The sequence below is a fragment of the Aedes aegypti genome, chromosome 2 (genome assembly GCF_002204515.2).
Source record: "Aedes aegypti strain LVP_AGWG chromosome 2, AaegL5.0 Primary Assembly, whole genome shotgun sequence".
Classification (NCBI taxonomy): Eukaryota; Metazoa; Arthropoda; class Insecta; order Diptera; family Culicidae; genus Aedes; species Aedes aegypti.
Window position 1 is genome coordinate 48714612 of NC_035108.1, and position 26913 is coordinate 48741524.

At 36.7% G+C, this 26913-nt stretch overlaps 1 protein-coding gene across 1 annotated transcript; it reads right to left on the reverse strand.

Moving 5' to 3' along the window:
• Positions 1-8638: 8638 nt before the first annotated feature.
• LOC5571685 (acyl-CoA-binding protein homolog) lies at positions 8639-23721 on the reverse strand. Its single transcript, XM_001659771.2, has 3 exons — positions 23583-23721; positions 9468-9507; positions 8639-9072 (listed from the first exon to the last, which is right to left on the reverse strand). The coding sequence occupies exons 2-3, from the start codon at positions 9480-9482 to the stop codon at positions 8824-8826; spliced, it is 264 nt and encodes an 87-aa protein (XP_001659821.1). The 5' UTR covers positions 9483-9507; positions 23583-23721; the 3' UTR covers positions 8639-8823.
• Positions 23722-26913: the final 3192 nt, after the last annotated feature.

Consider the following 26913-nt stretch of genomic DNA (forward strand, 5'->3'; position numbering starts at 1 on the left):
GTCTTAGCTGCCTTAAGACTGATAGAGCCGATAAAACATAGAAAGAGCTCAGTCATCACAGTCGAAGGCATTCATCAAACATAAAATAAAAACTACATTTAATTAAAATCTGCAAAATTCACACATATCAAGGCTACTTTCACTGAAAATGTGTATTTTTGTGTAAAATATAGCAAAATTTTGGTACCGCGGCAGAGCCGCGAAATTTCAGGAATTTTGCCGTGAATTTCCATTGTCCCAAATTATTATCAAGATAGTGAAATGGATACTACGTTCAAGTATTTGTTCAACAAACAGTTTAAAGCCGTTCAATCTCGGAATAAACTTTGCATTATGTTTAAATGCTTCTTTTGTTTTGTATTTTCATTAAAAATGAGTGAAATTTACTGGATAAACGTGATAAAATGTAGCTGTTTCTAGATAAATACTAATGTCCGGATTACGAAGCATGATTATCAGCTGCTTCAAACCCGGACAGCCGTAATTGTGGAACAAAATTCACATTGATTTCAACCAAAATAATCAAAAATAACTATTTGATGGTCTCAGAAATATTCCCTGGAACCCTCAAGTGAAAAACTCAAATGGTGCCATTCGTTTTGGTATATTTATTCGTAAAAAATATGACCTGTTATATAATAGATGTTGCATGTCGTGATACCAATTGCCGTAATGGATAAGTGTTGTGTAAACCCTCATATTTCACATCATTTCCATAATAGTGAATTTGACTGAACCTAAAACTAGTGAAAGTGTCTTAGATAGAGTACGCAAAATTCCATTTGACTGAAATATTCATTTATTTTATGAGCATTTCAGTTAAATAGAAATGTCCGGAATTTGAACCAGCTTTATAACGGACTTCTAAGCAAGACATATCGTGGATTTTGATTTATTTTAGTGAAATTTGCGTCATATATTGAGATTTTCTTTACATTATAGCAAACAAGAAACTATGATCGTTGTAAAATTACGTTATAGCTTGAAGATACATACGAATTTGCTGATAAAATTCAAGTTTATAGCTACACTTCTTCTTAGGTGTCCGGAATTCGAGGCAAAACGGTACAAGACTTTCGAGCGGTTCGACTCTAAATTTGTCGATTTTTTTTTTAGAGACTGCTAAAGTTTTTGCATGCATGCGTTGCATGCAACTCGTTGAAAGAAGTACTGTAAATTCGGGTGAAATTGATCAGTAGGGTGAAATTGATCACTGTGTCACACGATTTTATTTCCCTCTAATAGAGGACAGAAATCAATGCAACCTATGTAAATGAACGTTGTTCGTCTTAACTATTGTCGAATTGCATGTTGTGAAGCTTTTTGTGTTAAGGAATGTTTATTTCTATGAAAATAATAGAAAATTCCATAATCGTGTTTTGTGTGGTATTGCCAGACATCAATAAACTTATAGTTTTAAACAAGGATTTGAACATGGTGTAAACTTGAAAATTTGTAAGGATGCTGGAAATATATCCCCAAAACGAATTTTATCATCAAAATTCGTACCAATTTGTTCATTTTGTTGTAATAATTGAATTTTTTATGGATTTCAGAATATTCCTTCGGAAATTGCCTACATTTAGGCGTTTTCTGCGGTATTGTTGGAAATTAATTGTTTATTATTTTCATAAAATTTGCATTGTTAGGAATTTGGCAAGCATATTTAGATTCAGGAGGCCCAAATTAAATAAGTTAAGTTGTATTCAAAACTAACAATCATTGTTTTGACAGGTGATCAATTTCACCCCGAAATGAAATTCCTTGATTTTTTTATTTTAGAGACGATTTTCAGCACTAAAATCACAACTGTATGACAATTTGAGTATATAAACCAATGAGGCTCACCGTCGTACTTGTTTTCCTGCATTAAGTTGTTTGCAATTGGCAACATCATAGGAAACAGACATGGAAAACAGTGAAAAGTGATCAATTTCACCCGAAATTACGGTATTGCAACACCATTATTGTTTGCAAAGAAGCGGTCTTCAGCCAACTTGTTCAGAAGGTCAAGACATCCGGCGCTAGTGTGTTTGTAAAATTGAGCATTTCAAGCAAGCTCTATCTTGTGATCCACATGAGAGAGAAACGTCGAGTTTTCGGCAAACTTGTTCAGATGGACAAGAACATCCGGGAGGTAAACAATCTGATTCTAAGATTTGCTGCTAGGTAGCGCTAGTGAGCGTATAAAATTGAGCATTTGGACTTGTTCTATCTTCCGATTCATACAAGATATAGAGTTCAGGTCTTCGGCAAAGTTGTTTAGAAAGTTAAAGGCAACCAAAAGTCAAACAGTTTAGTTCAATACTTTGCCGCTACGTAGCACTAGTAAGCATCGAAAATTGAGCGTTTTAAGGAAGCTCTATCCTGTGATCCACATGAGATAGAAAGTTCGAGTCTTCGGCAATGTTTTTCAGAAAGTTAAGGACATTCGGAAGATAAACAACTTAATTCCAAATTTTACTGATAGGTGGCGCTGGTAAGCATACAAATATGAGCATTTCAAACATTTATATCGCCAGAATTATATAAGTCGTAAATAATTTGAAAATGAATTGAATCAGATCTGAATCAGACCGAATCAACCAGAAATGAAGTAAATCTGTAAATCATTCATGTTAAAGTGAATCAGTCCACTTTAACATGAATGGCCTCAGACCTGAATCACTGGAAAATGTAGAGAAACAAAACTGAATAACTTAAATTAGAAGTGAATCAGACCTAAACAACTTGAAAATGAAGTTATTTTAGATCTTAATCATTTGTATATGAAGTAAGTCAGACCTGAATCACTTGAACATGAAGAATATCAATCCTAAATAGCTTGGATATGAAGTGATTCTGACCTGAAATATTCGAATAATTGAATAAGACTTTTTATCCCATGTTGATCGCAGGATATTATTGGCTTAAAACCTCAATTTAATATGCCGACTAGCGCCAACTAATGGAACATTTTGGAATCAATCTGATTACCTTCCGAATGTTCTTGACTTTCTGAACAACTTTGTCGAAGAATCGAACTTTCTATCTCATGTGTTTCAGAAGATAGAACTTGCTTAAAACGCTCAACTTTACATGCTGTCTAGCACCATCTTGCGGTGAAATCTCGAACCAAACTGTTTACCTTGCGGATGTTCTTTTTGATGCCGAAAACTCAAACTTTCTATCATGTATGGATCAGAAGACTGAATTTGCTTGAAATGCTCAATTTTGTACAGTCACTAGCTGTGTTGATAGACTCGCACTCAAATGTCAATCAATTCGCTCTCCCGAGAGAGCAAACTCATTAGAGATCTGCTTCGCAGATCTCACGCTTGAGATTTTGATGCAAAATCAACTCAATCAACTCAAACCGTAAAAAATGATTCAGTCGCAAAACCCAGCCAAAACTCGTGAAACCCGAATATTGTTGATTACGTTAGAAAGGATTACTATAATTTTACCAGACTAACAAGAAATTATTGCCGAGTGTGAGTAAACTGTGGAAATACGAGAAAATGAGTCAAAAAGGTGAGCCAACTCATCCGTGATTTTTTGACTGCTGAGTTGCGTGATTGACAACTCACGCATGAAAAATCTCAAGCGTGAGTTGTGAGAAATTGAGTTTTTCACAACACTGGTCACTAGCACCACCTAGCAGCAAGATCTCGCACCACACTATTTGCCTTTCGAGTGTTCTTGACTTTCTGAATAAATTTGCCGAAGACTCGAACTCTTTATTTCATGTGATTCACAAGATAGAACTTGCTTAAAAGGATCAATTGCATTTTCTGACCAGCGCTACTAACGCCACTAGCGGAAAAATTTCAAACCAAACTGTTTGCCTTCCGGATGTACTGTTGAACAAGTTTGCTGAAGACCTAAATTCTAGATAATCGGCAATTCGAGATAAAGCCTCATGAATTTGTATGTTTTGAAGTGATGCAATATTCAGCCAAGTCTTGCAATACGTTTTCAAGTGATTCCGTTTTTTTACGAGTAGTGTATATCTCTGATCTCGGTGACAATTCTATCCATAATTTCTTCATTCGCATTAGCAATTCCGTTTTTCTTGAATAGTTCGAAAAATAGCTAAATAAAATCAGAGAAACTTAAAAGTAGATGAGTACCGTATACCTTTTAATTCCGCTCCTAAATGCTTATCTTTGACAGATACGCGTATTTTGACTACCACTTGCAGTCTTCTTCAGTGTTAGTTACTCGTATCTCTCTAGTGGATACGAGTAACTGACACTGAAGAAGACTGAAAGTGGTAGTTGAAAAACGCGTATCTGTCAAAGATAAGCATTTAGGAGCGGAATTAAAATGTATACGGTACTCCATCTACTAACTTAAAAGTATTGAGATTCTGCTCAGAGGATTCAAACATTAATTAAAGAGTAAATAAAATCAATTATGATGCCCAGGCAATTGTACATATAACGAAATCGCTTTTTGCGTTATGCGTTGCTTATATGTACAAAAATGCCAAGAAAACTCTTCTGAAAAATAAATCCGTGGAGTATTTGTGAAGAAAATCCTAAAGTAACCTCTGATAAAACCAGTGTAAGTTTTGAAGCAATCCTTAATCAACAAGAACCTCTGAAAGAACTCCTAGACTTTTCAGGAAGTTTAGGAAGATTAAATAGACTTTTGAAAATTGCATAGGAATGTTTTGAGAAACATTTCTCGCATAACTTGTGATCTCGCCCTAAAAGCCATGTAACCGAGTGTGTAGCTCCTTGTTTCTAAGCAAATGAATGGATGAAAACTATCACCGCTGGGATATAGCAAAGCATCATAGCATTGTTGAATAACGCGTAAATCAATTTGGATTGAATGCTGGAGAATACTTAAAATGAAATGCTTTTAAAAATTCCTATAATCTATCCTTTGTTCGAAGAACCCCTCATATTACTCCTGGGTTCCTTGAAGGAATTCTGGAAGAAATCCAATCAAGAAATGTCTTGGAGCTTTTTTTCAAAAACTCTGGAATAAACCTTTGTGAATGTCCTCGGGAAAAATTCTTTGGAAATCTTTGGAAGATCTTCTGTAGTAACAATTGGAGAGTTTTGTTGAGGGATTAGTGGAAATAAATATCTGGGGGACACTGCTAAGAAAAATTTCTACTTTCTAATTTAAACAATACCTGAGGAATTACTGCAGGCAGTAGGTTTGGAGGTCTCATGGATTTCCAGGAGTAAATTCTGGAGAAATTTTTCTTAGCAATCGTTGGAAGAATTTTTAGGAGAATTGACAGAGAAATCTAGAGGCAGAGAATTTCAGGAGAGATCCCTCTAGGAAACTCTAAAATATTACAAATAAAATCACTACATTTTTCTTCGGGGAATCTGAGACGAAATTCTTTAAGAGCCTGCTTACCCAACTAACAATTTTAGCGCTATAAGCCAAGATTATTTGCTTTGTGCTGTATAACAGTTAAATTGAAGCAGCGAACGCAGCAAAAAATGAAAACTGTCAAAAATAGAACGATTGACGTTAATACAGCTGTAACGCAAACGTTTTGCAGCTACAAATCTTAGCTGAATAAATTTCGTCAGTTATCGCTTTTGCTGCTTTCACTAAGCTGTAACTCAACACCGTAAAAGATAGCAACCTAATTATGTGGAATAAAACTCGCCATCATCAATCCGGCTGCTTCTATACAATATGATTTGTTATGCTGCTCAATATATATTTAAGAAGCGCTTTGTCGTCAGTTATACAGCGAGCATACAGCAGTAAGCTGTAAAACAACAACTTGTGGCGCATCTATTCAGCTTGTTGGATGTAAACATTGCGTTTGACGTTTCGCACCCTTTTGCAGCCTGATGAAGTGGTGTAAGTGCGGCTATGGCATCTTTAACGATCATTATAAAATATTGTGTGAACCGTTTTCGATGTAGAACAAAACGGTGTGTTTTCTTTGCCTTTCGATATAGACTGTGGTGGCAACAAGGACAGCGTCGAGACTTGTGGATGCAGAGATCGTGAGTTCGATTCAAAGCGGTGGCAGGTTAACGTTGGGAACATTAAATTCAGATACTTATGATATGAATGAATATTTAATCGATAATACAGCGAAGCTGTATAATAATTATTCAACAGTTGCAAAATGGTTGAGAAAGCGCCTTCCGAAGATGTTACACAGCTACTTGTCGTATAACTGTTGAGATAGAGCAATGATCGGTATGAATAAGAGCTGCCAATACAGCTTAAAAGTAGCTGAGTAGATTCGCCAGATTTGTTGGTAAAAGGATCGCATAGAAGCTTTCGTTCGTATGTACAGCGCCTTTACTCAGCATAAAGCCGTATAAGGAGGGCCTAGAGAATGTTTACATTTGCACTAAATGTTAGTTGGGTAACTCGATATAGTCTTAGTGTATAGGTTTCTCTGTAGCCTGTAAAATTTTACATCAGAACTCAATGCAAGCAGAATAAGGAAAAATGAGAATTCAGTGATCAAGTTGGTTAAAACAGAAAGTTTAGAAACGTTTCATTGAAGTAGAGACCCTTTAGAGACTTCAGTAGGAATTTGTTGCAATTATTTTTCAAGAACTAACTAAGAACTACTTCCAGAAGTGTCTACAGCCATTCTGAATCAGCCAAGAAATTCTTGACACTCTGAGAGTTCTATAGGAATTGTTCTGAAAATCGTCAAGAGCAACAATGCAGCAATGCTTTGATAGATGGCTGATTCACTGCAGTATAATACGATGATCAATAAGGTACAGTGGAGGAAGTGTACCAACGCGGTAAGTGGATCGTTTGTCCATATTAACCTTCCAGTCGTCGCGCGGTTTGCCACCGTCAGAACCACCGCGCTGCTGTTGTGAACGAAAAGCGAGGTTTTTTCAGCGGTGTTGTACAAAATACAACCGCGCGACGACTGAAGTGTTAAGTAAATATACTTGAATATTTTGAACGTTTTTTGAGATTATATTCTCATGTTCACACAAATACTTCTCTGATTCTTTGATTTAACGATCACTATCTAGGATTCATGAAGAATATTTCAACAAACAAAAATACTTTTGATTTGTTAGGAAATTCAGCAAATATTTATCGTTATATCTACGGTATACGCTGTATCTAAATCTTGGATTATTTTTTGTATCACCTTCAGAGATCTCTATAGAGATTATATCTAGACAATTCCATTGATTATTTTTTAATTCATCAAGAGAATTTTCCGTGGGGTTATGTTCAAGATACTTGAATTTCTTCGAGGAAATTGCAAAGAAATCCTCTAAAGACGCCTCTAGAAATCTTTAGTAAATTATCATCAGATTCTTCCAGGAGTTTCGTAGTAGATCCCAAATATTTCTTCAGGAATTTCTACAAATTCAGCAGATTTCTTCAGGAGGATTTATCCTACCTCTTATCATGAAATCCTATCCTACCTCTTATCATGAAATAATACTTTCCCATGAAAAACATTAAGGATGGTTCCAGAATTTTAAATGGATTATTCCATAAATTTCTTTGTGAAGAGAGACAACTATTTCTTGGAATTCTCCTGGTAAATTATTTAGAAAAATCAAACGAATTTTTTCTTAGGGTTAATTTTAACAATTGTTCTATAAATTCTTGTAGGAGTTCTTTCTAGCTCCTCTGATAAACTGTTTCAACCCTGCATAAATTTCTTGAAAGATCCCATTCATCTTCCAAATGCCCGAGAAAAATATCGCCTATGTTACCATAAGTAAAATAGGTCAAACATGTTCACAATGAAATAGTAAGATTTGATTATAGTGAATATAGTGATTCTGTCCAAGTTGCTTTTAAAAGATGATACAAAAAATCAGTGTTCCTTTGATTTTCGTCAGGAATATTTCCATAAGATGCTCGCCTCTATTTTAAAAGGTGTCATGCACTTCTATGCGAAAGTTTGGATTACCACCTAGAACCATACGAAAATGTTTTGTCCTTTTCTCTGAGATTACACGACCAATTGGAAATCTCTGTATAATTAATTTGAAAGGCAATGAGTTAATATCTTCAAAAATATTCCGCAAAAAAAGTAAATTTTGTTTACCAAATTTGTACCTTAATGTGTGATTTTTTTAAATTACACTGAAAAACATAGATATCCGACCATTGGATCGACCAAGATTTTTTTAAGCTAACTGGTTCGTCTTCAGAGAATTTCCATAGTCCACCAGAACCATCGAGATTAAAATTATCGAGCTTGTTACAAAAACGAACCTGCCGAAATCAAACGGGCACAGCAGTGCACTTTAACTACTTACTAAATTGACGAGTTTCTATGAATTATTTGACAACAAAGTTGATATTTTTTTTCGCGGCCTCCATATATTGGCTCACGACAGCCCCCTTGGAAATCGCGACCCACATTTAGGGATACTATACCCGTTAAACTATTATTCGTTCCGATCTTTAGGAATTGTAACGACGTGATCAGGAGTAGATGTGAGGCTTCTTTTGTTGTTCATTCTTTATGTAACAAAAAGGGTTAATCCCAAACGTTTTTGCCACACCTTATATTGGTTTTATCAAAACCGGTAGCAGACAGTACAGTCTTCCACGATTTGTACAGTCTGTTGTCAATTAACAATGTTTTTATTCAGAACATTCTTTAGGTACCTATCACTAAATATTTGGGCGTTCGGATTTTAAACTAACTATACTGAGATCAACATCGATAACTTTCGTCGTTTACTGTTACATCACAAAATGTCCCCTGTTACAACAATTTCAACGTTACTGAACGAAACTTAAAGCTCTTGTTAAATAATCTACAGGCAAAAAAATCGTTAATTACAACTCAAATCCACCACACATATCCCATCTCGCGCAGTGCTATCCCTCGATTCGCATTCACAGATACTTGGCCGACAGTTCCTCGACAAACTTAACGTACGCCTCCTTGGCCGCATCCTGGCTGGTTCCTTTCTTGTCCGACCACGCCTGCCACTTGGCCTTGCCCTTCAGGTCGAACATGCCGGGCTTTTCGGTGGTGTTGTCCCCGACGGAGGCCTGCTTGAACAGGGCGTACAGCTCCAGCAGTTCCTGGTCCGACGGCCGTTTCGTGAAGGTCTTCACCTTTTCGGCGGCTTCGTTGAATTGCTGGTTGGCGGGAAATCGGTTGACAACACGGGGGTGAAAAAAGAGGGTTTGATTTTGTACATTAGCGATAAAGGTTGTGTGATTTATGGTCTACGTGAGCTAATCAGAATTGCACAAAAAGCGATATTGTTTCGTAATAGAGGAAAGTCATGTTGAGGTGCTTAAATTTGTTTGAGGCTTTCTTATCAGTCGATTTACTTTTAGTCATTTATTCTGCTAGTTGAGTGCTTATAAAATTCGAACGGTCGACGGACTTTTCTTATCAGTGCTGGATGAGTGTTTATGGATGGAATGACTGTTCAATCGAAAGATTGAAGAACATCGCACCATTATGAAGGTGCAATGGAAGTCAAACTTGTGTAATTAAACGGTTAAAATGTAAGGGAAATGCTTACCTGATCCAGAGACATTTTGAAGGGTTATTGAGAGCTTCAACTGTAAAAGAGAAATATATTTGATTTCACGTTTAGTATTCAGTTTTATTCAAGGTTTTTATTTGAGAAATTGCATTTATCATTATCTATCATTGTCATTATCGGCTAAGTCCTTGGAATTCAGAAGCTATTCTTGCAATATCTAAAACTTTATAGAAGATCTGCTAGAATTTCTGGAGATATTTTTGAAAGAGTTCAAAATTAATTGTTTAATTCTGTAGTAGGGGTCTTCCTTAGCCGAGTGGTTACAGTCCGCGGCTACAAAACAAAGCCATGCTGAAGATGTCTAAGTTCCATTCCAGGTCGGTCCAGGATCTTTTTGTAATGGAAATTTCCTTGACTTCCCTGGGCATAGAGTATCATCGTGCCACACGATATGCGAATGCAAAAATGGCAACTTTGGCGAAGAAAGCTCGCAGTTAATAACTGTGAAGGTGCTCATTGAACACCAAGCTGACAAGCAAGCTCTATCCCAGTAAGGACGTAATGCCAATAAGAAGAAGAATTCTGTAGTGACACTGTAGAAAAATTTCCTTTAAAATCCTCAGAAGAATCGCTAGTGCTACTTACAAAAAAAATATCTTGAAAATACTTGGATGAGTCTCTGGTAGATTTTCCTGAAGAATACTAGTGTGATATTTCATGGGTAAATCTTTAAATAAATTTCTCGGAAAGTTTTGCAGTATTTTCGCAGAAGTGTTTGAAACAATAGCTGGATGCATTAGACTAGATTTTTTTAGGAACATTTTATCGGGATATTTTTGGAGAACTGCAAGGGAGCAACAACAAAATGATTTTTAGAAGAATCTACACATATGAGGAAGCACTTGAAGATTTTTCAGTGAAAAAATGCTGAGGGATCTACGGAGCACTGCTCGGAGAAATCATTGAAAACAATTGAATCATGTGTTATTGCTTCTAAAAAAAGTGAAATATTGGAAGTCTATCGATTTCTTTGGGGGGTAATCATTTAATGATTTTTTGCAGGAAATCTTGGATTATATCAGCTGATAAGTTTTAAAGCATTCTTTAAATAAATTATGAGAAAAATCAGAAGGGAAGCTTTAGGAAGAACATCGAAAACAGTGTTCAGACTTTGAAAATTCAACGATCATTGATACATGAGCCATAATTTCATCCCATTTATCCGCCTGCATTCACACAATACGCGTGACATTTATCATTCGTGAAATGTAACGAGCCATGAAAGGAAAAAAGACCAACACACACAACCCTAGGCGCCGATCACTGTGTGTCAAAAGCTGTATGCTACCAAAAGGGTGTTCGATTATCCAATAGATTAGAATCAAGTTGTTTGAGGATGCTTTACCAGAAAATATGAAGGTTATTACCAACTTTATGCAAAACATTAATTTCCCGAATGGCTCGATACCGTTATAGTCTGTGTGAGTTGCTGCTCTTGAACGCTCTCTCGCCACGTACCAAGCAATAGAGTGATTGGCAAAATTCAGCTCTCCGATTGCGATGTGCCACGAACTTTTATGGTTCACGAACTGTTACCCTCTCCGAATATGGTTCGATTGGCTTATTCGGATCAAAATCCAAACACTGACAGTATTGGAAGTTTTTTTTTATGAACTTTGTGAAGAATTTGCAACAAAAAATCACTCCTGGAGGTAATTCTGGCGAGACTCATAAAATTTCTAGTGCTTTTTCTTGAAGAGAACTTGGAATAGTTCAATAAAGGAAAAACTCAGATTTCTCTGCATTTTTTTCGCAGAAAAAGCTGTAGTGAGATCAGATAGCCAAGCAAAACTCCAGAAAAATCTGTTGATAATCAACCAAAGAATTAGTTTAAATGATTTTCTGTGCGAATCTCAAGAGGAACTCACTGAAAAAGTATGGAAATATCTCATAAAGAACTCCCAAAGGGGATTCTCAGAGAAATCTCTTCAAAGCATATGGTTGAATACCCAGAAAATTTCATGGAAGAATCGCATGGGATATTCCTTGTGAATTCTTCTGAGAAATTTTTTTTTACTCTACTAGCACTTTTCATGTAATAAATAGTGTCCATAGTTCTGAAGAGATGAGCCACGCTCGTTGAAGCCCGAGGTTATATAAAGATATTAATATTTTTTTCCGTAATGAATATTTTAAATTACAAATATTGCTGTTGTACAGAGATGTAAGACAAAATCACAAACAAATAAAATCACTACAAATCTATGCAAACCACGAAATCGTGATTATTACGACCGACATTGCTTCCATAAAATAAGAATTTACTGGCCCCCCAGGTCCCCCTCCAGAAAAAAAAATCCTAGCTACGCCAATGGGTATCGCCTAAGTATTTCAATTACCTTATGAAGTGTACGAGTTATTAATCGTATATCGCATCTTAAACAATTACACACAACACCCTAAATGTTGCCCACGTGCGTCAATGACTTATCGCGTCATTAAAAAGCCTAACGATCATTTTCACACATCATAAATTTTCAACGTCATTGAACACGCCAATGATGTTGGTTTTCTCGCACCTTGCTGATACATTAATATCTCTTGTAACAAAAAAGCATCAACCTATTGAGTTATTTATCCGCCCTGATCCAGCACTTAATTTGTCCTTGATTGAAGATGACGCTCGCTGCGCGAAGCAAGACAAGCTTTCTGAAAGCTGCTCATTGGCGATTTCTAAGACCGGAATGCAAACCAACCAATTTGAAACGTCTAGAACCGTAAACCAATCGCATTGAATGGTCAGTGCAAAAAAGTACTTCACGAACCACGCCACCATTCAATCTACTGTGGGCCAGAAATGGATTTTTTTCAAAGTCATATCAACTATCAGTATTTATCAAACCGTTGTTGTATTAGAACCCGTGGTGGAATAAAATAACTCAACAATATTTGTAGAAATTCAAGTTATGTCCGAAGAACTGTAAAAATGTCATTAAAATCGGCAAATAAATAAATCAGAACCTCCAAAATTGACCTTTTTTTATGGAAAACCACAAAAAAAGTTGCAAATATATTGTCCAATACTGTACGTTACCTTAACATCAGATATATGAAACACACTAATACTATTTTCCAAAAATGTTTACAAAATAGTTATTCTGGACATTTTTCATTAGATATCAAATTTCCTTAAAATACATTGAAAATGAAGTTTTATTTTGTTTGAACGAAATCCATAGATTGCTGTTAAGTTCTGTAAAAAATCAAATAAAATTGTTTTTGTAGACTCACACATGTTCTCAAGTATGACAAATCCATCTTTAAAATTATTTTATTATTTTTTTTTTAGCTTTTGGACTTTTGTCGCGAATTATCGATTTCTGACCCATAGTGCAATCGTGTTCCTCCATAAGTGGGTAATTGACCGACCAAACTTGTTGCAACTACGGAAGAACACAGACGGAACTCATTGTCGCGATACTGCCTGCGATATGATTAGAATATCTAATTTTGTTTCGACCATATCAGTACCGGTTGTCGATAAGATCCATTGGATCTCGCTATCTTGCCAAGGGCATCGCGCATCGGTTGGATAAGAACAAAAGGATGACGATAATGATGAGCGCGACACATTACCTAAGGTAATATGTGAACATGATTAGAAACGTTTTGGCGGGAATCATAAACGTGCCTCGGTGACTGATAATGAGGTTGTCTCTTAGTTTTTTTTCCCTATAGGTAGATTGTTCAATCTCAGACGGTATGAAAAAGTGATTTAAGGGGAGGGGTAGTGATCAAATGGGGGTTGGCTTGTTTGCTCAAATATGATAGAGTGCTATTAATATGCACGATTGTGTTTACCGAAGGTGAAGTGCACCAGCGACGGCGGTTAAATGTTTTGCCCATCGTGAACTGCGAATTTAACTTGCTGGGCGATGCGTGTGTGCTTATCGAAACAAACATTTGATGAAGCACGGTTTGGACCGATATGGATTTTTTTAACAAATCGCATGGAGATTTAACTTAGTCATCACGGTTTGCATGATGCTGAGGAAAGTTTACAGCGGGAACTATTGCGTTGACTCTTTTCCAGAACGATGTGCAAATTTAAATTATAAGCTCAGGAAAATAATGACAATTTACGTCATTATTGTGAGAGATATATTTATGCATTATTAATGCCGAAAGATGATATGTCAAGAGTACGAAATTGTTAAACATATCCAATCATTTGCGTCATATGTGTTTTACGTCATATTTATTTTTATATGGTTGATCTCTGGCATATGCACCTACCAACGGTTTTCTCATGCAAGAAAGTAGTAAAAGAATCATTGGCCCCATGTGACTTTGGTTTCAACTCTTGATGGAGCGAAAACCAGAAATACATGGTAATTCGAACTTCAAAGCAAAACTAGCAGAAGCTGAACTGATTTAATCTCGTATAATTCTCGTAATTTATGCCGCATTATTTGAATCATCCTTGAAGTTATCAGTGTCATCTAATTTTATATTTCAAATTCTCAAAGAATCAATCTGGCTTACTAGAAAATAAATTTACTATTATTTCTTACAATGCACCAGAATTTCAAGGTTTCAGTATCAGCAAATATGCAGGCAATATAAAATTACAAACATACCAATGCACAGTGAGAAAATCGGGCTCCAAAACGCGACTAAATGCAATATCTCAGCTGGGTAATGGTTTCAGGAAATGATTTAGACCATTCTAGATCGGAAAAAGGCTGCTGAATCGATTGGTGGCGGTCCCATTGACCGGAGACTTCGCCCTGGCCACCTAGAGCCCTGGTACCATCCTGAATTCCTTACGGCAAGTAGAATTATTGGAACTGATATAAACTGTCATGATTTCGTTTTGCTGCGGAACAGCACACGACAATATTCTTGCATGGCGGATTTAGTGATATGAATTATTGACCATAATGGCCATTTCATGGTTCCGGAACTAATCCGGAACATCCGTAAAATTGGCAATAATGAAAAAAAAAAAATGTTCTGATGGTTCCTTTGTCTCTTGTTGATTAGAAAGAAGTACTCTTACAATTCGTATTTAGTAATCTGAATGTTTGACCATTACGGCCATTTTATGGTTCCGGAACTAACCCGGAACATCCGTAAAATTGGAAATATTGAAAAGAAAACAAATGTTCTGATAATTCCTTTATGTCTTGTTGATAAGAGAGAAGTATTCTTACAAGTCGAATTTAGTAATCTGAATGTTTAACCATTATGGCCATTTAACGGTTCCGGAACTAACCCGGAACATCCGTAAAATTGTAAATATTAAAAAAATATGTTCTGATAGTTCCTTTGTCTCTTGTTGGTTAGAAAGAAGTATTACAATTTGTATTTAGTAATATGTATGTTTGACCATTATACCCGTTTTATGGTTCCGAAACTAACCCGGAACATCCGTAAAATTGGCAATATTGAAAAAAAAATGTTCTGATAGTAATCTGAATGTTTGACCATTATGACCATTTTATAGTTCCGGAACAAACCCGGAACATCCGTAAAATTGTAAAAAAATAAGTTCGGATAGTTTGTTAGAAAGAAGTACCGTAAAACGGGGTAACTTTGATAATGCGGGTAACTTTGATAGTGCGTAACTCACCGCATATTAAATGAAATATCTTAATTTCTGTTAATCAGTTAAGCAAAACGAATGCGAAACTAAAAAATATTAGTATCACACTTCATGTAAGAGCGATTTTCATTTAAATCAAGAACATTTTAGGCTTTTTATACGAATTTAAAAAATTTACACAATTTTAGCATTTTTAAAACGCTTACAAACAATCTGTTCTACGATCACTATTTGGTGTAGTTTTGAATAGTTGGCCACTTATCTTTGATAGCCTAGTTATCATAGAACTTGAATACGGTCTCAAATCTCTTAGCGAAAAGTATATTCACAAACTGGGACCATTTTTGTAATCTAAGTCAGAAATTTCCATATAACGTTAAACGCCTAGAGGTATGCAATGCCCTACAAATGTTCGTTATTCATTCAATTTTGTTCGAATCATACTCCATTATCAAAGTTACCCCAAAACAGAAAACCAACTTTCGATTATATGAAAAATTATACATCCATTAAAAATTAATCTTTTGCCAATTTATCGACTGTAATCGATAGCTAGGATGCCAGTACTTGTTTTAAAAACATAAATTGTAAATCTTTGAAACAACATGCAAAAATATTCAAGTTTTCTTCGAAAAAACTATCAAAGTTACCCCGTTTTACGGTACTCTTTAGTAATCTGAATGTTTGACCATTACGGCCATTTTATGGTTCCGGAACTAATCCTGAGCATCCGTAAAATTGGAAATACAGTAAGGATCCGATTTTGTCCCCTCGATGAATTTTAGGCTGACAAAATGGGGAACCTGACAAAATCGGGTCATTTCATTTTGCACCTGTTTTTCAAATTTTGACGTGTTACATGGTTGCATGGCGATGGACATGGGCGTAGCCAGTTTTTTATTATCAGGGGCTCCCTCCTCCCTTATTTTGGTAATATCGATTTTAACACTTAATAAAAGGCACTGCCATTGCCCCCTCTGGCTACGCTCATGCATGCATGACATCAAACATCATCATCAATTTTAATGTAAACGTGGTAAATCATGACGATAACAATTATTTGACAAATTTAAAATAGGCTAACAAAATCGGGTCAAAAAGCTGAAAAAATCGGGGGCTGACAAAATCGGGTCACTACTGTATTGAAAAGAAAACAAATGTTCTGATAGTTCCTTTATGTCTTGTTGATAAGATGGAAGTATTCTTGCAAGTTGGATTTAGTAATCTGAATGTTTGACCATTATGGCCATTTTACGGTTCCGGAACAGTCCAGTATTCACGAAAAGCTAATGAAATCGCTTGCTTAGATCAAAACTTTACCAGAAACTGGTAAAAGCACACCACAAATTTTTTACATGTTAAGCTAGGTATGCTGTTCCGCTCAAGAAAAGTAAAAATTTCTGCGGAAGAAATGGTCAATAATTTTTCTGCAGTGAGCTCCATTTGAATTAACATTTCTTTTCAACTGCGTACTGCGATCAAAGAAAAATGATTTTCTTGAGCATTCCTTGCAAGAAATTTCCCACGCATCGAGATAGGCGTTTACTTTTCTGTTGAAGTGCATACTTCCCATTAAGCAGAAAAATACAATTAAAAACTAATATAGATTCACTAAAGAAAGAAATGAAGACTTTTAGTAAAATGAAAAAAGTTCTGCAGAAAGAATGACATGTTGACATGCTTTTTCCCATGTCTGATCAATGCTTATTTAATTTTACTACTGATTGTGTTATAAACGATCTATCTGGCTAAGGGCCGATTTCTTCACCTTTGCTTAAGCTGTAAACCACGTTTACCCATACGATTGAACCAGGTTTAAGGCCTAAGCGGTGGTGAAGAAACCGCTTATAAGCCAGATAAATCTCCAATGAGAAGGAAGATACATAAAGCCTGATTCGCTGCTGACAAGTAATTTCTTGGCCTATCTTGATGCATGGGAAATTCCTGGAAGGAATCGATCAAGAAAGCATCATTTTACAGTTGAAAAGAAGTGTCAGTTAAAACGAGAGTCGCTGTAGAAAATTTCTGCAAGGAATTGACAAGAAATCCCTTGAGCGATTCCTTTTCAACAGCAAATCGGGCTTAAAGGTGCATTTACATGCAGTTTTGGACAAAACATTTGCAACTTTCCATACAAAATTTCCATACATTTCCGATTTTCCATACAAAATAGTCAACTTTAGGAGGTTAGATCTGAGTCATTTATGGACCGATTTGAATGAAATTTTTACAGTTCTTGCATTTACATATATTTTTCAGTGGTTTTTCCTATTACGAGTTCAATATCAATAACCGTTTAACTGAAGAGACTTTTGACATTTTGTTTATAGTTGACATAACTAAATAAATTTAAGGATTAGTTTTATGGTACCTGCAGCAAAGTAGATTTTGCTTTATGCAGTAACAGTTTTGAATTTTCGTCTTTAGGAAAATTGCTATTACTTTCAAACTCGTGATTGTTAAACTTATTCAAAATTGCATGTTGGAATAACGATATATTTGATGTTCTGTGAAAATTTCATTCAAAAAGGTCCATAAATAACTGAGATCTAGCTTACCAAAGTTGATCATTTTTTTTTTCAATATTGCTAATTTTACGGATGTTCCGGGATTATAAGATAATCAAAGTGATTAAACATTCAGGTTTTTTTTTTGCAATATGGAAAATTTTACAGATGTTCCAGGTTCCAATATGTAACAATACTTAATTTTAAACAAAGAACAGATGTGTTATCAGGTTTTTTTTCAATATAGAAAATTTTACGGATGTTCCGGGTTAGTCAGGAACCATAAAATGGTCATAATGGTGAAACATTCAGATTACTAAATCCGACTTGTAAGAATACTTATCTCTAATCAACAAGACATAAAAGAACTATCAGAACATATGTTTTCTTTTCAATATTTCCAATTTTACGGATGTTCCGGGTTAGTTCCGGAACCATAAAATGGCCGTAATGGTCAAACATTCAGATTACTAAATAAGAATTGTAAAAATACTTCTTTCTAACAAACAAGAGACAAAGGAACTATCAGAACAGTTTTTTTCAGTATTTCCAATTTTACGGATGTTCCGGGTTAGTTCCGGAACCATAAAATAACCGTAATGGTCAAACATTCAGATTACTAAATACGGAATGTAAGAATACTTCTTTCTAACCAACAAGAAACAAAGGAACTATCAGAACATATTTTTTTAATATTTACAATTTTACGGATGTTCCGGGTTAGTTCCGCAACCGTAAAATGGCCATAATGGTCAATAATTCATATCACTAAATCCGCCATGCAAGAATATTGTCGTGTGCTGTTCCGCAGCAAAACGAAATCATGACAGTTTATATCAGTTCCAATAATTCTACTTGCCGTAAGGAACTCAGGATGGTGGCCAGGGCTCTAGGTGGCCAGGGCGAAGTCTCCGGTCAATGGGACCGCCACCAATCGATTCAGCAGCCTTTTTCCGATTTAGAATGGTCTAAATCATTTCCTGAAACCATTACCCAGCTGAGATATTGCATTTAGTCGCGTTTTGGAGCCCGATTTTCTCACTGTGCAATGACACAAAACGGAACACATGCAGCTTTTTGGATTCCTATTATTTTCATGGCAAAAGTATTAATAAGTATGTACACTCCTTGATATCCCAGGACAACCTGACATAATTTCTGAGAGATGTTTGAAATGGTGAGAGATCTTTTAATTTTGAACCGAATACCTCTGTCATTCTAAAATTTTATTTTATTATGAATTCTGTTATCGATTTCTTAAATTATAAATAAAATTAATGGTTATGGTTTTCTTCAAGTTAAAAATAAAATTTTAAATTTCAAGGTTTATTAAGAAAACTAAAGAAAAAATATTTTCTGAATCGTATATTGTTTTACGTGTAATTAAGTGAAAAACAGGTTAGAGTAAATTCAATACCATCAGGTTTCTCTTACGTATTAAATTGATTGTGAAAAATATGAAATAATCCATTTAAATCATTACCCACTTTTTAAAAGATTTCTAGTTTCGAATACATTATATGGCTATTATTAGGTTGGTTGAAAGTTCTAGTAGATTTCATATCATTTCATCATTCATCATAATATTTCATCAACACTTGTTTCATGCTACGGAATCTTGCCACATTGCTCTAATGGTCTCCAACTAGAAAAGGTTACTCTATCTAACCTAGAAGTGATTGCGTAAATTTGTGACGTTGGAGCAATCACCCATTTTTTTTAGAAAACAACTATCAATATAGAAATCCAAAGAGCAATTTGAACTGGAGAGTTAGCGAAGAAAACACCCACAGTGACCATCAAGCGAACCACTAATGCGTTGGCCAGAGAGGTTGTGCAGTATGGCAGAGAAGGAATGGAGAACGAAGGTGGAAGACGAAGCATTTCGACAAGGATCTTTTTGTCGAAGCACTCCGAGCAGTAAGCGAGCCTGCTTAAGAGCCAGAAGACACGTGCAGAGAGCTAGATCCGAAGCCAGCATGGAAGAGCGTAAAGTGATCTATCGACTGGCCAGAGCAGCGTTCAAACGGGAGATAGCGACGAGTAAATCGAACTGCTACAAGGAGTTGTGCTGGGAAGCTGACGCAATTGCCCTGGGGCAACGCCTATCGAGTAATGATGGCGAAGATCAAGGACCCAGTTACCCCAGCTGAAATTTGCCCGACACACTGAAGGCAATAGTGGACGGTACCTTCCTACGCATGCTCCAACCGCGTAGCCGCCCACACCGTTCGCTGACGTAGATGAAGAAAATGCCGTATCCAAGTTTCTAACGCCGAGCTGATAACGGTTGCGAAAACATTGAAGCTGAACAAAGCTTCCGGTCCAAATGGTATCTCTAGCATAGCGCCAAGGGCAGCAATCTTGGCATTCCCAGACATATTAGGGACAGCGTTGCAGAAGTGTCTAGCGGAAGGCTGCTTCCCAGACAGATGGAAGGTGCAGAAGCTGGGTTTGCTGCCAGAACCGAGAAAACCGCTAGGATGTCCTGCTTCATATAGACCAATATGCTTGCTGGATACTCTTGGTAAACTTCTGGAGATGGTCATCCTCGGCAGGCTGATGATCTACGCGGAAGGCGAGAACGGATTGTAGAAAGGCAGTTCGGATTCCGTAAAAAGACTTCGACGGTGGATGCTATTCGGGCAGTCATCGCGTGCGCGGAGAAAGCGTCCAAGCAGAAGAGGAGAGCCAATCGATACTGCGCAGTGGTAACAATAGACGTCAAGAACGCGTTCAACAGTGCCAGTTGTGAGGCCGCAGCCCTACACAGAATGCGAGTTCCCGAATATCTGTGTAAAGTTCTGCAAAGTTACTTTCAGAACCGGGTACTGGTTTACGACACAAACCTGGAATGGATGTCAATTGAAGTTTACTTCTTCCTGACTCAGTTTTTGCCAGGCCATGGATGCTTCCGGAAATATCTGCACAGATTCGGACACGCAGAGTCTCCACATTGCCCGGCCTGCCCAAATATCAAGAAGACCCCGGAGCATGTTATATAAGACTGCCCTCGGTTCAGGGATATACGACGCGAGATGATGCCAGAAACCGCCAGCGTCCTAAATCCGGACAACATCGTGCAGAACATGTGCCAGCATGAAAGCATGATTATATCGTTGCTGCCAAGGAGATGGCGTGAAAACCAGAGAGCTCCGGGTCACGATCGGAGAAGGCTAGATCCTCCGTCGGGGACTAGACCGAGTAGAGCGCGCGTAACGTAGTATCGGTTAAAATTCGTCTGGGCGCCTGCTAACAGGAAGTCATCCTCCAACCGAAATTGCAGAACCAACTCTGGCACTTGGCCGATCAACGTCGAGTCGGAGTAGGCTGAGTCCACCGAAAGGGATCTATCTGAGTAGCTCGCGAAACAGCACCGGCAAATGGTCGTCGGGACGCCTGTGAACCGGAAATGTCCCTCCACCGTGATTGCAGGACCGAACTCGGCATCTGCCCGGCCAGCTTCGGAGTAGGCTAAGGCCACCGCCGGGAACTAGTTGAGTAGATCGCGTTGTTGCACCGGCAAATGATCGTCGGAGCACCTGTGAACCGGAAGATTCCCTCCGCCGAAATTGCAGGATCGACCTCGGCATCTGCCCGGATAGCATCGGTTCGGGAGATCTTCCGCCACCGGGGAAAGCTTCGTTGTAGTAGAATAGATCTACCGGAACCTACTTCGTTGTAGTAGGATAGATCTAGATGAACCGGAAGTCATCCTCCAATCGAAATCACTGGGCCGACCTCGGCATCCAACTGGTCAACCAGGAGAGCTCAAACAGCAGCAGCGGAGAACGAGACGTCGTAGAACCAACCCAAGGAAAGTATGCGTCGTCGCACAGAAAGCTGTCCAAAGCCCCGGCAAGATCTTCAACCGCCAATTAGGCAAAACGAGGAGTCGCAGAGACACCGTAGAAATGTCGTAGTGAGCAGCGTTTTTGACGACATTAAACTCCAACAGCGAACTAGCAGAACAGCTGGAGGCTGAGATTGACGAAGTGCATGAGCAAGGTTCGAATCCCGTTTTGGTATTATTGTATTTTATTTAGTTTATCGTAAAGGCACGTAACATATGTGGAACTTAGAAGTGAAAGCGAGTTGAAAACTATCTGCTGATCTAGTATAAAAGACATCGTACTGTCGTAGCCAATGGTAAACAAAAACCATATGATTCAAGCAGTAGACCAATTGATGCAAAGATTGCGAACAATAAGATCGGGGTCGTTCGACAACATTGAAGCAACATTGTCTGAAGACAAAACACATATTTATTTTTTCATAGAATATAATAGTTTTCTGTCATTTTCTCCAATATTAATATTTCATCACAACAGAATGTGATCTCTTCGAAAATATTATTTCCTGTCAAAATAGTTCCTATTTCATAACGCGAAAGAGCTTTTGTTTTCCAAAATCTTTCCATTCACATAAAAAATACTTTATGCTAAAAACATGATTAGCAAAAACCTAATTTTTAAGTTGTTACAAACATATTTTTTAATTTCAATACAATGTCTATTAATGTATTGGTGGTATACCTCTTTTGACATTTCGATGACCTTATACCGGCATGCAAATATTAAAGTGGGTAAGGGAATCCGGGATAATATGTACCCTTGAGTCAAAATGACCCACGGTGCTGTTTTATGGTATTTGTGAAGTAATTAGGGGACTAGTTTCATCAGAGACTGATAATAGGGATCCTCAACATATGATTTCACAAGAGCAATTCCAAGGAAAAAATCCCAATTTTTCTAAAACATTCATAAAAACCAAAAAAAAAGTTGTTTTTCTCCAGGGGTGCATATTACCCCAAATGCACCTACCACTTATTGAGCTAGAATTCCACTAATGTTATGTGGTAAAGGGATGCACGAGTCATGATTTTGAGCATTTAATTCATGAATCTGTCTCATGATATCATGAGTCCAAATCGTGGTGTATTTTCGTAACGTAAAATTCATAACAAAATTGTGTCTGGAATTTTCTTCAGAACTCTCGTCAGAAATTGTATTACGAACCCTCACGAGATTTTCTGGAAAACTCAACAATTCCTTTAAAAAAAATCTCGACATCCCCAAATGCTTTTTCGGAAGTCTTGAAAATTTATAACATTTTCCGTTTGTTAAAAATTTATATAATAGGTATAGAGAAAGTAAGCCTTATCGTCTATGGTCTATGGTTTTTTTGTATTGACACCGTTTTAATGAATTAGATGCGACGACAAATACTTATTAGCTCTAATCAAGCGCTAAACTTTATTATATGCAATCGCTTATTTCGTTAAGCATATGATATTTTGCAAAAAAATCAACCCCAGCAACAAATACAACTGGCACCTAATTTTGTCCACTAAATCACCCAATTAGCCCATTTATCGCGATCTTGACCGTTTCACTTCCAAAGAATTGTTCCACTATGTTGTAGTTGCTCATTGAGTACCGCACTTCTCTTGATGACGCTTGCGCATACATATTGCCTGTTTAAATTATCAGTCTTCGCGTTCAGACCACTCGAATTGATGATTACGACGAAATCGGTTACTTGCAATCACCGATTGGTCGTGGACTTCAAGAAAGATTTGCAGAGCTCAAACTGTCACCAAGTCTGCCATTGACGGACTACGTGCTGTTGGAAGAACGCCGTCGTTCAATCATAGACGAGGGTAAACGACCTGAATTCTGTTTCCGTGCCATGGTGTCAACTCGCGATAACTTATCCACTAACTTGGCAAACGTGGTTTAATAAAATTTTCATATCATCGGTATCGGTCACAGGTCTGAACTTTGAACTGCGTAGCACTTTGGACCGCTTCAAATCTACACTGGGCTTGACCGCTCCAGAAAGTCGCACAGCTGCTCGCATTCCCACGCTTCTGTCTAATTATCGATCCCCATTATTTATGCACGCACTAGAAGGATCTGGTTTCACTATTCTGCTAATTGCTAGGTGTCGGTTCTAGGCTAACGCAAACTATGTAGATTTCCCCCCAGTATTGCTTAATACTTGCCACGGCAAGAGTTGGAACTCCGAACCTACCTATCTTAACTGGCCGATGGACTGAATAGAACTGAAGTGGCAGCCGTAATCAAACTACCGAGCGAGACTGGGGCTTCAGTAAGGCGCCAAAAAGTGATTGCATGGAATACGCGTGCGCACCAACAATCGCGTTTAAGACTTGCGCTCGCTCTATGTACCTAGCGTTAGGTTGACGTTATCAGCAAGCATGATCGTATGATGATGAACTTCCAACGAAGTGGTTCTCGGAGAATTCTCGTTTTCTCTGTTTACTTTTGGGAACAATCAGAAGATATAGCGGTGAGTGCTGCGAGATGAATTGGCTTCTTGCATTTATTAATAATATTTTTATATATTTGTACGTCATTGATGATTGTTATACACTGTGTGTCGAAACCGTGATTTCTTGCAAAATTACCATAATATAGACTTACAAACCGTATCGGCCATATAAAAAGCACCAATGCCGGATTTTTTTTAGTTAAATGTCGATACAGGGTGTCCGCAAATTATCCGTACAAACTTTGAAGACATGGCTCTATACAATCAAGCATAATAAATTCAATATTCTTGCATGGTTTTAAACATTGGCTTATTACATTCTTAAGAAGTAAGTTTGACACATTTCCGATTTCAAATAATTGCACAACCAACCCAAATGTATTGAGGTGTCTGATAGGGAGCTGTTTTCCGAGCTTTATGACGGAAGAGAAATGTCCATACAACTCACTGGATTTGAACCGTACAATTTTCTATTTCCAGTCTAACTTGAAGCCACTAACCTGTAGATTACTTCAAATAATAATAGGACATTTGGATTCATCTCTTTTAGGTTTTAGGAATAACACATCCCCAGTATGACTAGCGGCCCTCAAGAAAAACGTCTCCGAAAAATTTAAATTTGCCTTTCTCAGTAGCAAGCAATTATTTCGAAATTTTTTAAAGTTGTATGTTGTGTTAACATATAGATATATTATAAAAGGTACATAGACATTGATTTTTCATTGTTTTCAATGCGAGATCATCTTTCCAATATTTTGCTGTTCGGATAATTTGCGGACACCCTGTAAATACCATAGCTCTGAAAAGAGTATTGTCGAACATTTGTTGAACGAGCATTCTTTTATTTGAGTCATTCAATTTCGGTTTTAAAATCATGATTTCCTAAATAATTACACAGATTTTAAATAGTTAAAAAGAATGTAAGTCAGTTTCGCATTATAACGTAATGACAACTTCACTAGCTTAAAGATACACTAAACTTCGGTTGGACCTCGTGTCAAACAAGAGTCATCATGATTATTCCAAAGAGAAGAAGCAAATTTTGCAGCTGAATGTATTATATGAAAATTTGTGAATTCGATTTTTCTTTTATTAGTAAAGTTGTCCGATGTTTTTTTTTTTAAGTGTGAATATCTTTTACTTCTCCAAGTGTCTGATAAAAGAGCCAACAGTTTAGCCTGGGAGTTAATTTAAAAAAAAACTTACGTGCAACGAAAGTGATCATAAAATGACAAACAATTGGTATTGATATCAATCAGAGAGGATGCAAACCAGTTCTTTTCTTTTCCACACGTTGCTTTTGGTCCTTCTGCAGAAGCAATACCCCGTTTATATAGCGAAATTATGGAGAATCTATCAGGGGTAATAAAAAAAATTCTTTACATTTTTTGCGTTTATACTGTTTGTTTTTGTTTCTCACAAATTTAAGATTTTTTATTTATCCAAAATATATTCAACAAAATAATCTTTGAGGCCTTACATAAAAAAAATCCACAATTTTTATAGCCATATAAGACTATTAACCCCCAAAATAACTCTTTCCATAAGAATTCGTTTTTTCCCAAAATCATGAAAATTCTTTTGTATGTTCAGATTCCATTTCCACAAAAAAATTTCCGTAGTTTATGAACGGTCCCAAACCACTTTTGCTCTCCCGTAACAAAATTATACATTGGAAATTACTTGAAACTAAGAATCAGTTTTAAAAATACTAAGCACTAGTAGTTTGAACGCTGATTCATAAACTGTAACTGATGTGTATATATTCCACAATTTATTGATCAAGTATTTTACTCAAAAATCTTAGCCAAATGCTTTTAAATACGCATTTATTTCTCAAAGCTGTGTTTATTGAATCTGTAAAAGTTGTCTGGGGCTTGATCTCACACAAAAAATCTTTGAAACAAACTTTCAAACGTCGTTTCAAGCTAAGCGTCAATAGCCACACGGCTTACAAAGTTGACAAAAAATACAGCCCAAATAGCTACAAAAATAATTTAGTAATATTGTTGGTTCATACCACAATCAAGAGCTTTTTAACTGAGATAAAAAGGCTTGAAATGGCTGAACACTATGTGTTGCTTATCAGTAAAAATGATTCTGTGATGTTTTGTGATAAGTTTGATAATACGTTTGTCTTCTTAAATCAGCTGATTCATAAATTGTGGGTGATTCAACTGCGTGGGGTTACTGTAATTAAAAATATTTTTTTATCAACTTGTAGCATATTTGTAAACAAGAAATAAAATCAGTCGTTAAGATTTTAATCATATTTTCTGGAGATTTTTTTTTTCTTTCGAAAGAATAAAATATGGAGACGAAGACCTTCGAGTATTAAGAGAAAAGTACGAGCATTCAGCTTGGGGGAGGAAAATCAATAAATAAATTATGCCATAGCTAATATACAGTTATTTGATTCCTGAAAATTTGAGAAGTATTCGATTTAAAATGAATTTTTGGTGATCATTTCTATGTTTCTCATTTTTTCCGAGACCAGTATTTATGCGTTCAATATTTTAGGCTGATTTGGATTCTTGAACCTTTCAGCAATTTTGGTCAAAATCTGCGCATTTGCTAACGATTGAATTTCAAAAGATGACAGCGAAAGTTTTTGATTGATTTCTTACTTTTGTCATCTACAAAAGTATACATAATTTTATCCGTCCAATCAGTGATTTCGAAGAACGATTATATGGATAAGTTGACGTAAACACCATGCCACTGTCATAGCAATCTGGTTCATACGCTAAATTATCCGAGTAAACACCAGGCAAACCTGGTGTTTTTTCTGCTAAGTTGATGAATATGCTCATGTCAATCTGTTTCCCTCTAATAGTTCAAATATTCCAAAACAAATAAGTGCTGTTCACATGTCCAACAAGTATACTATTAGTTGAAGAATACTGTTATGGCCCTTACCAAGTATTCCACCAGAGATTCCGTTGATCGTCTGAATTTGGGTTCCAGGTAGGTTTAGGTTTCCGGAAGTCCGTAAGTATATAGGTGTTCTGGATAGTGGTAAGTATTTTCTCTAGCACAGATAAGCAACGCGTTTGATATTTTAAACAAT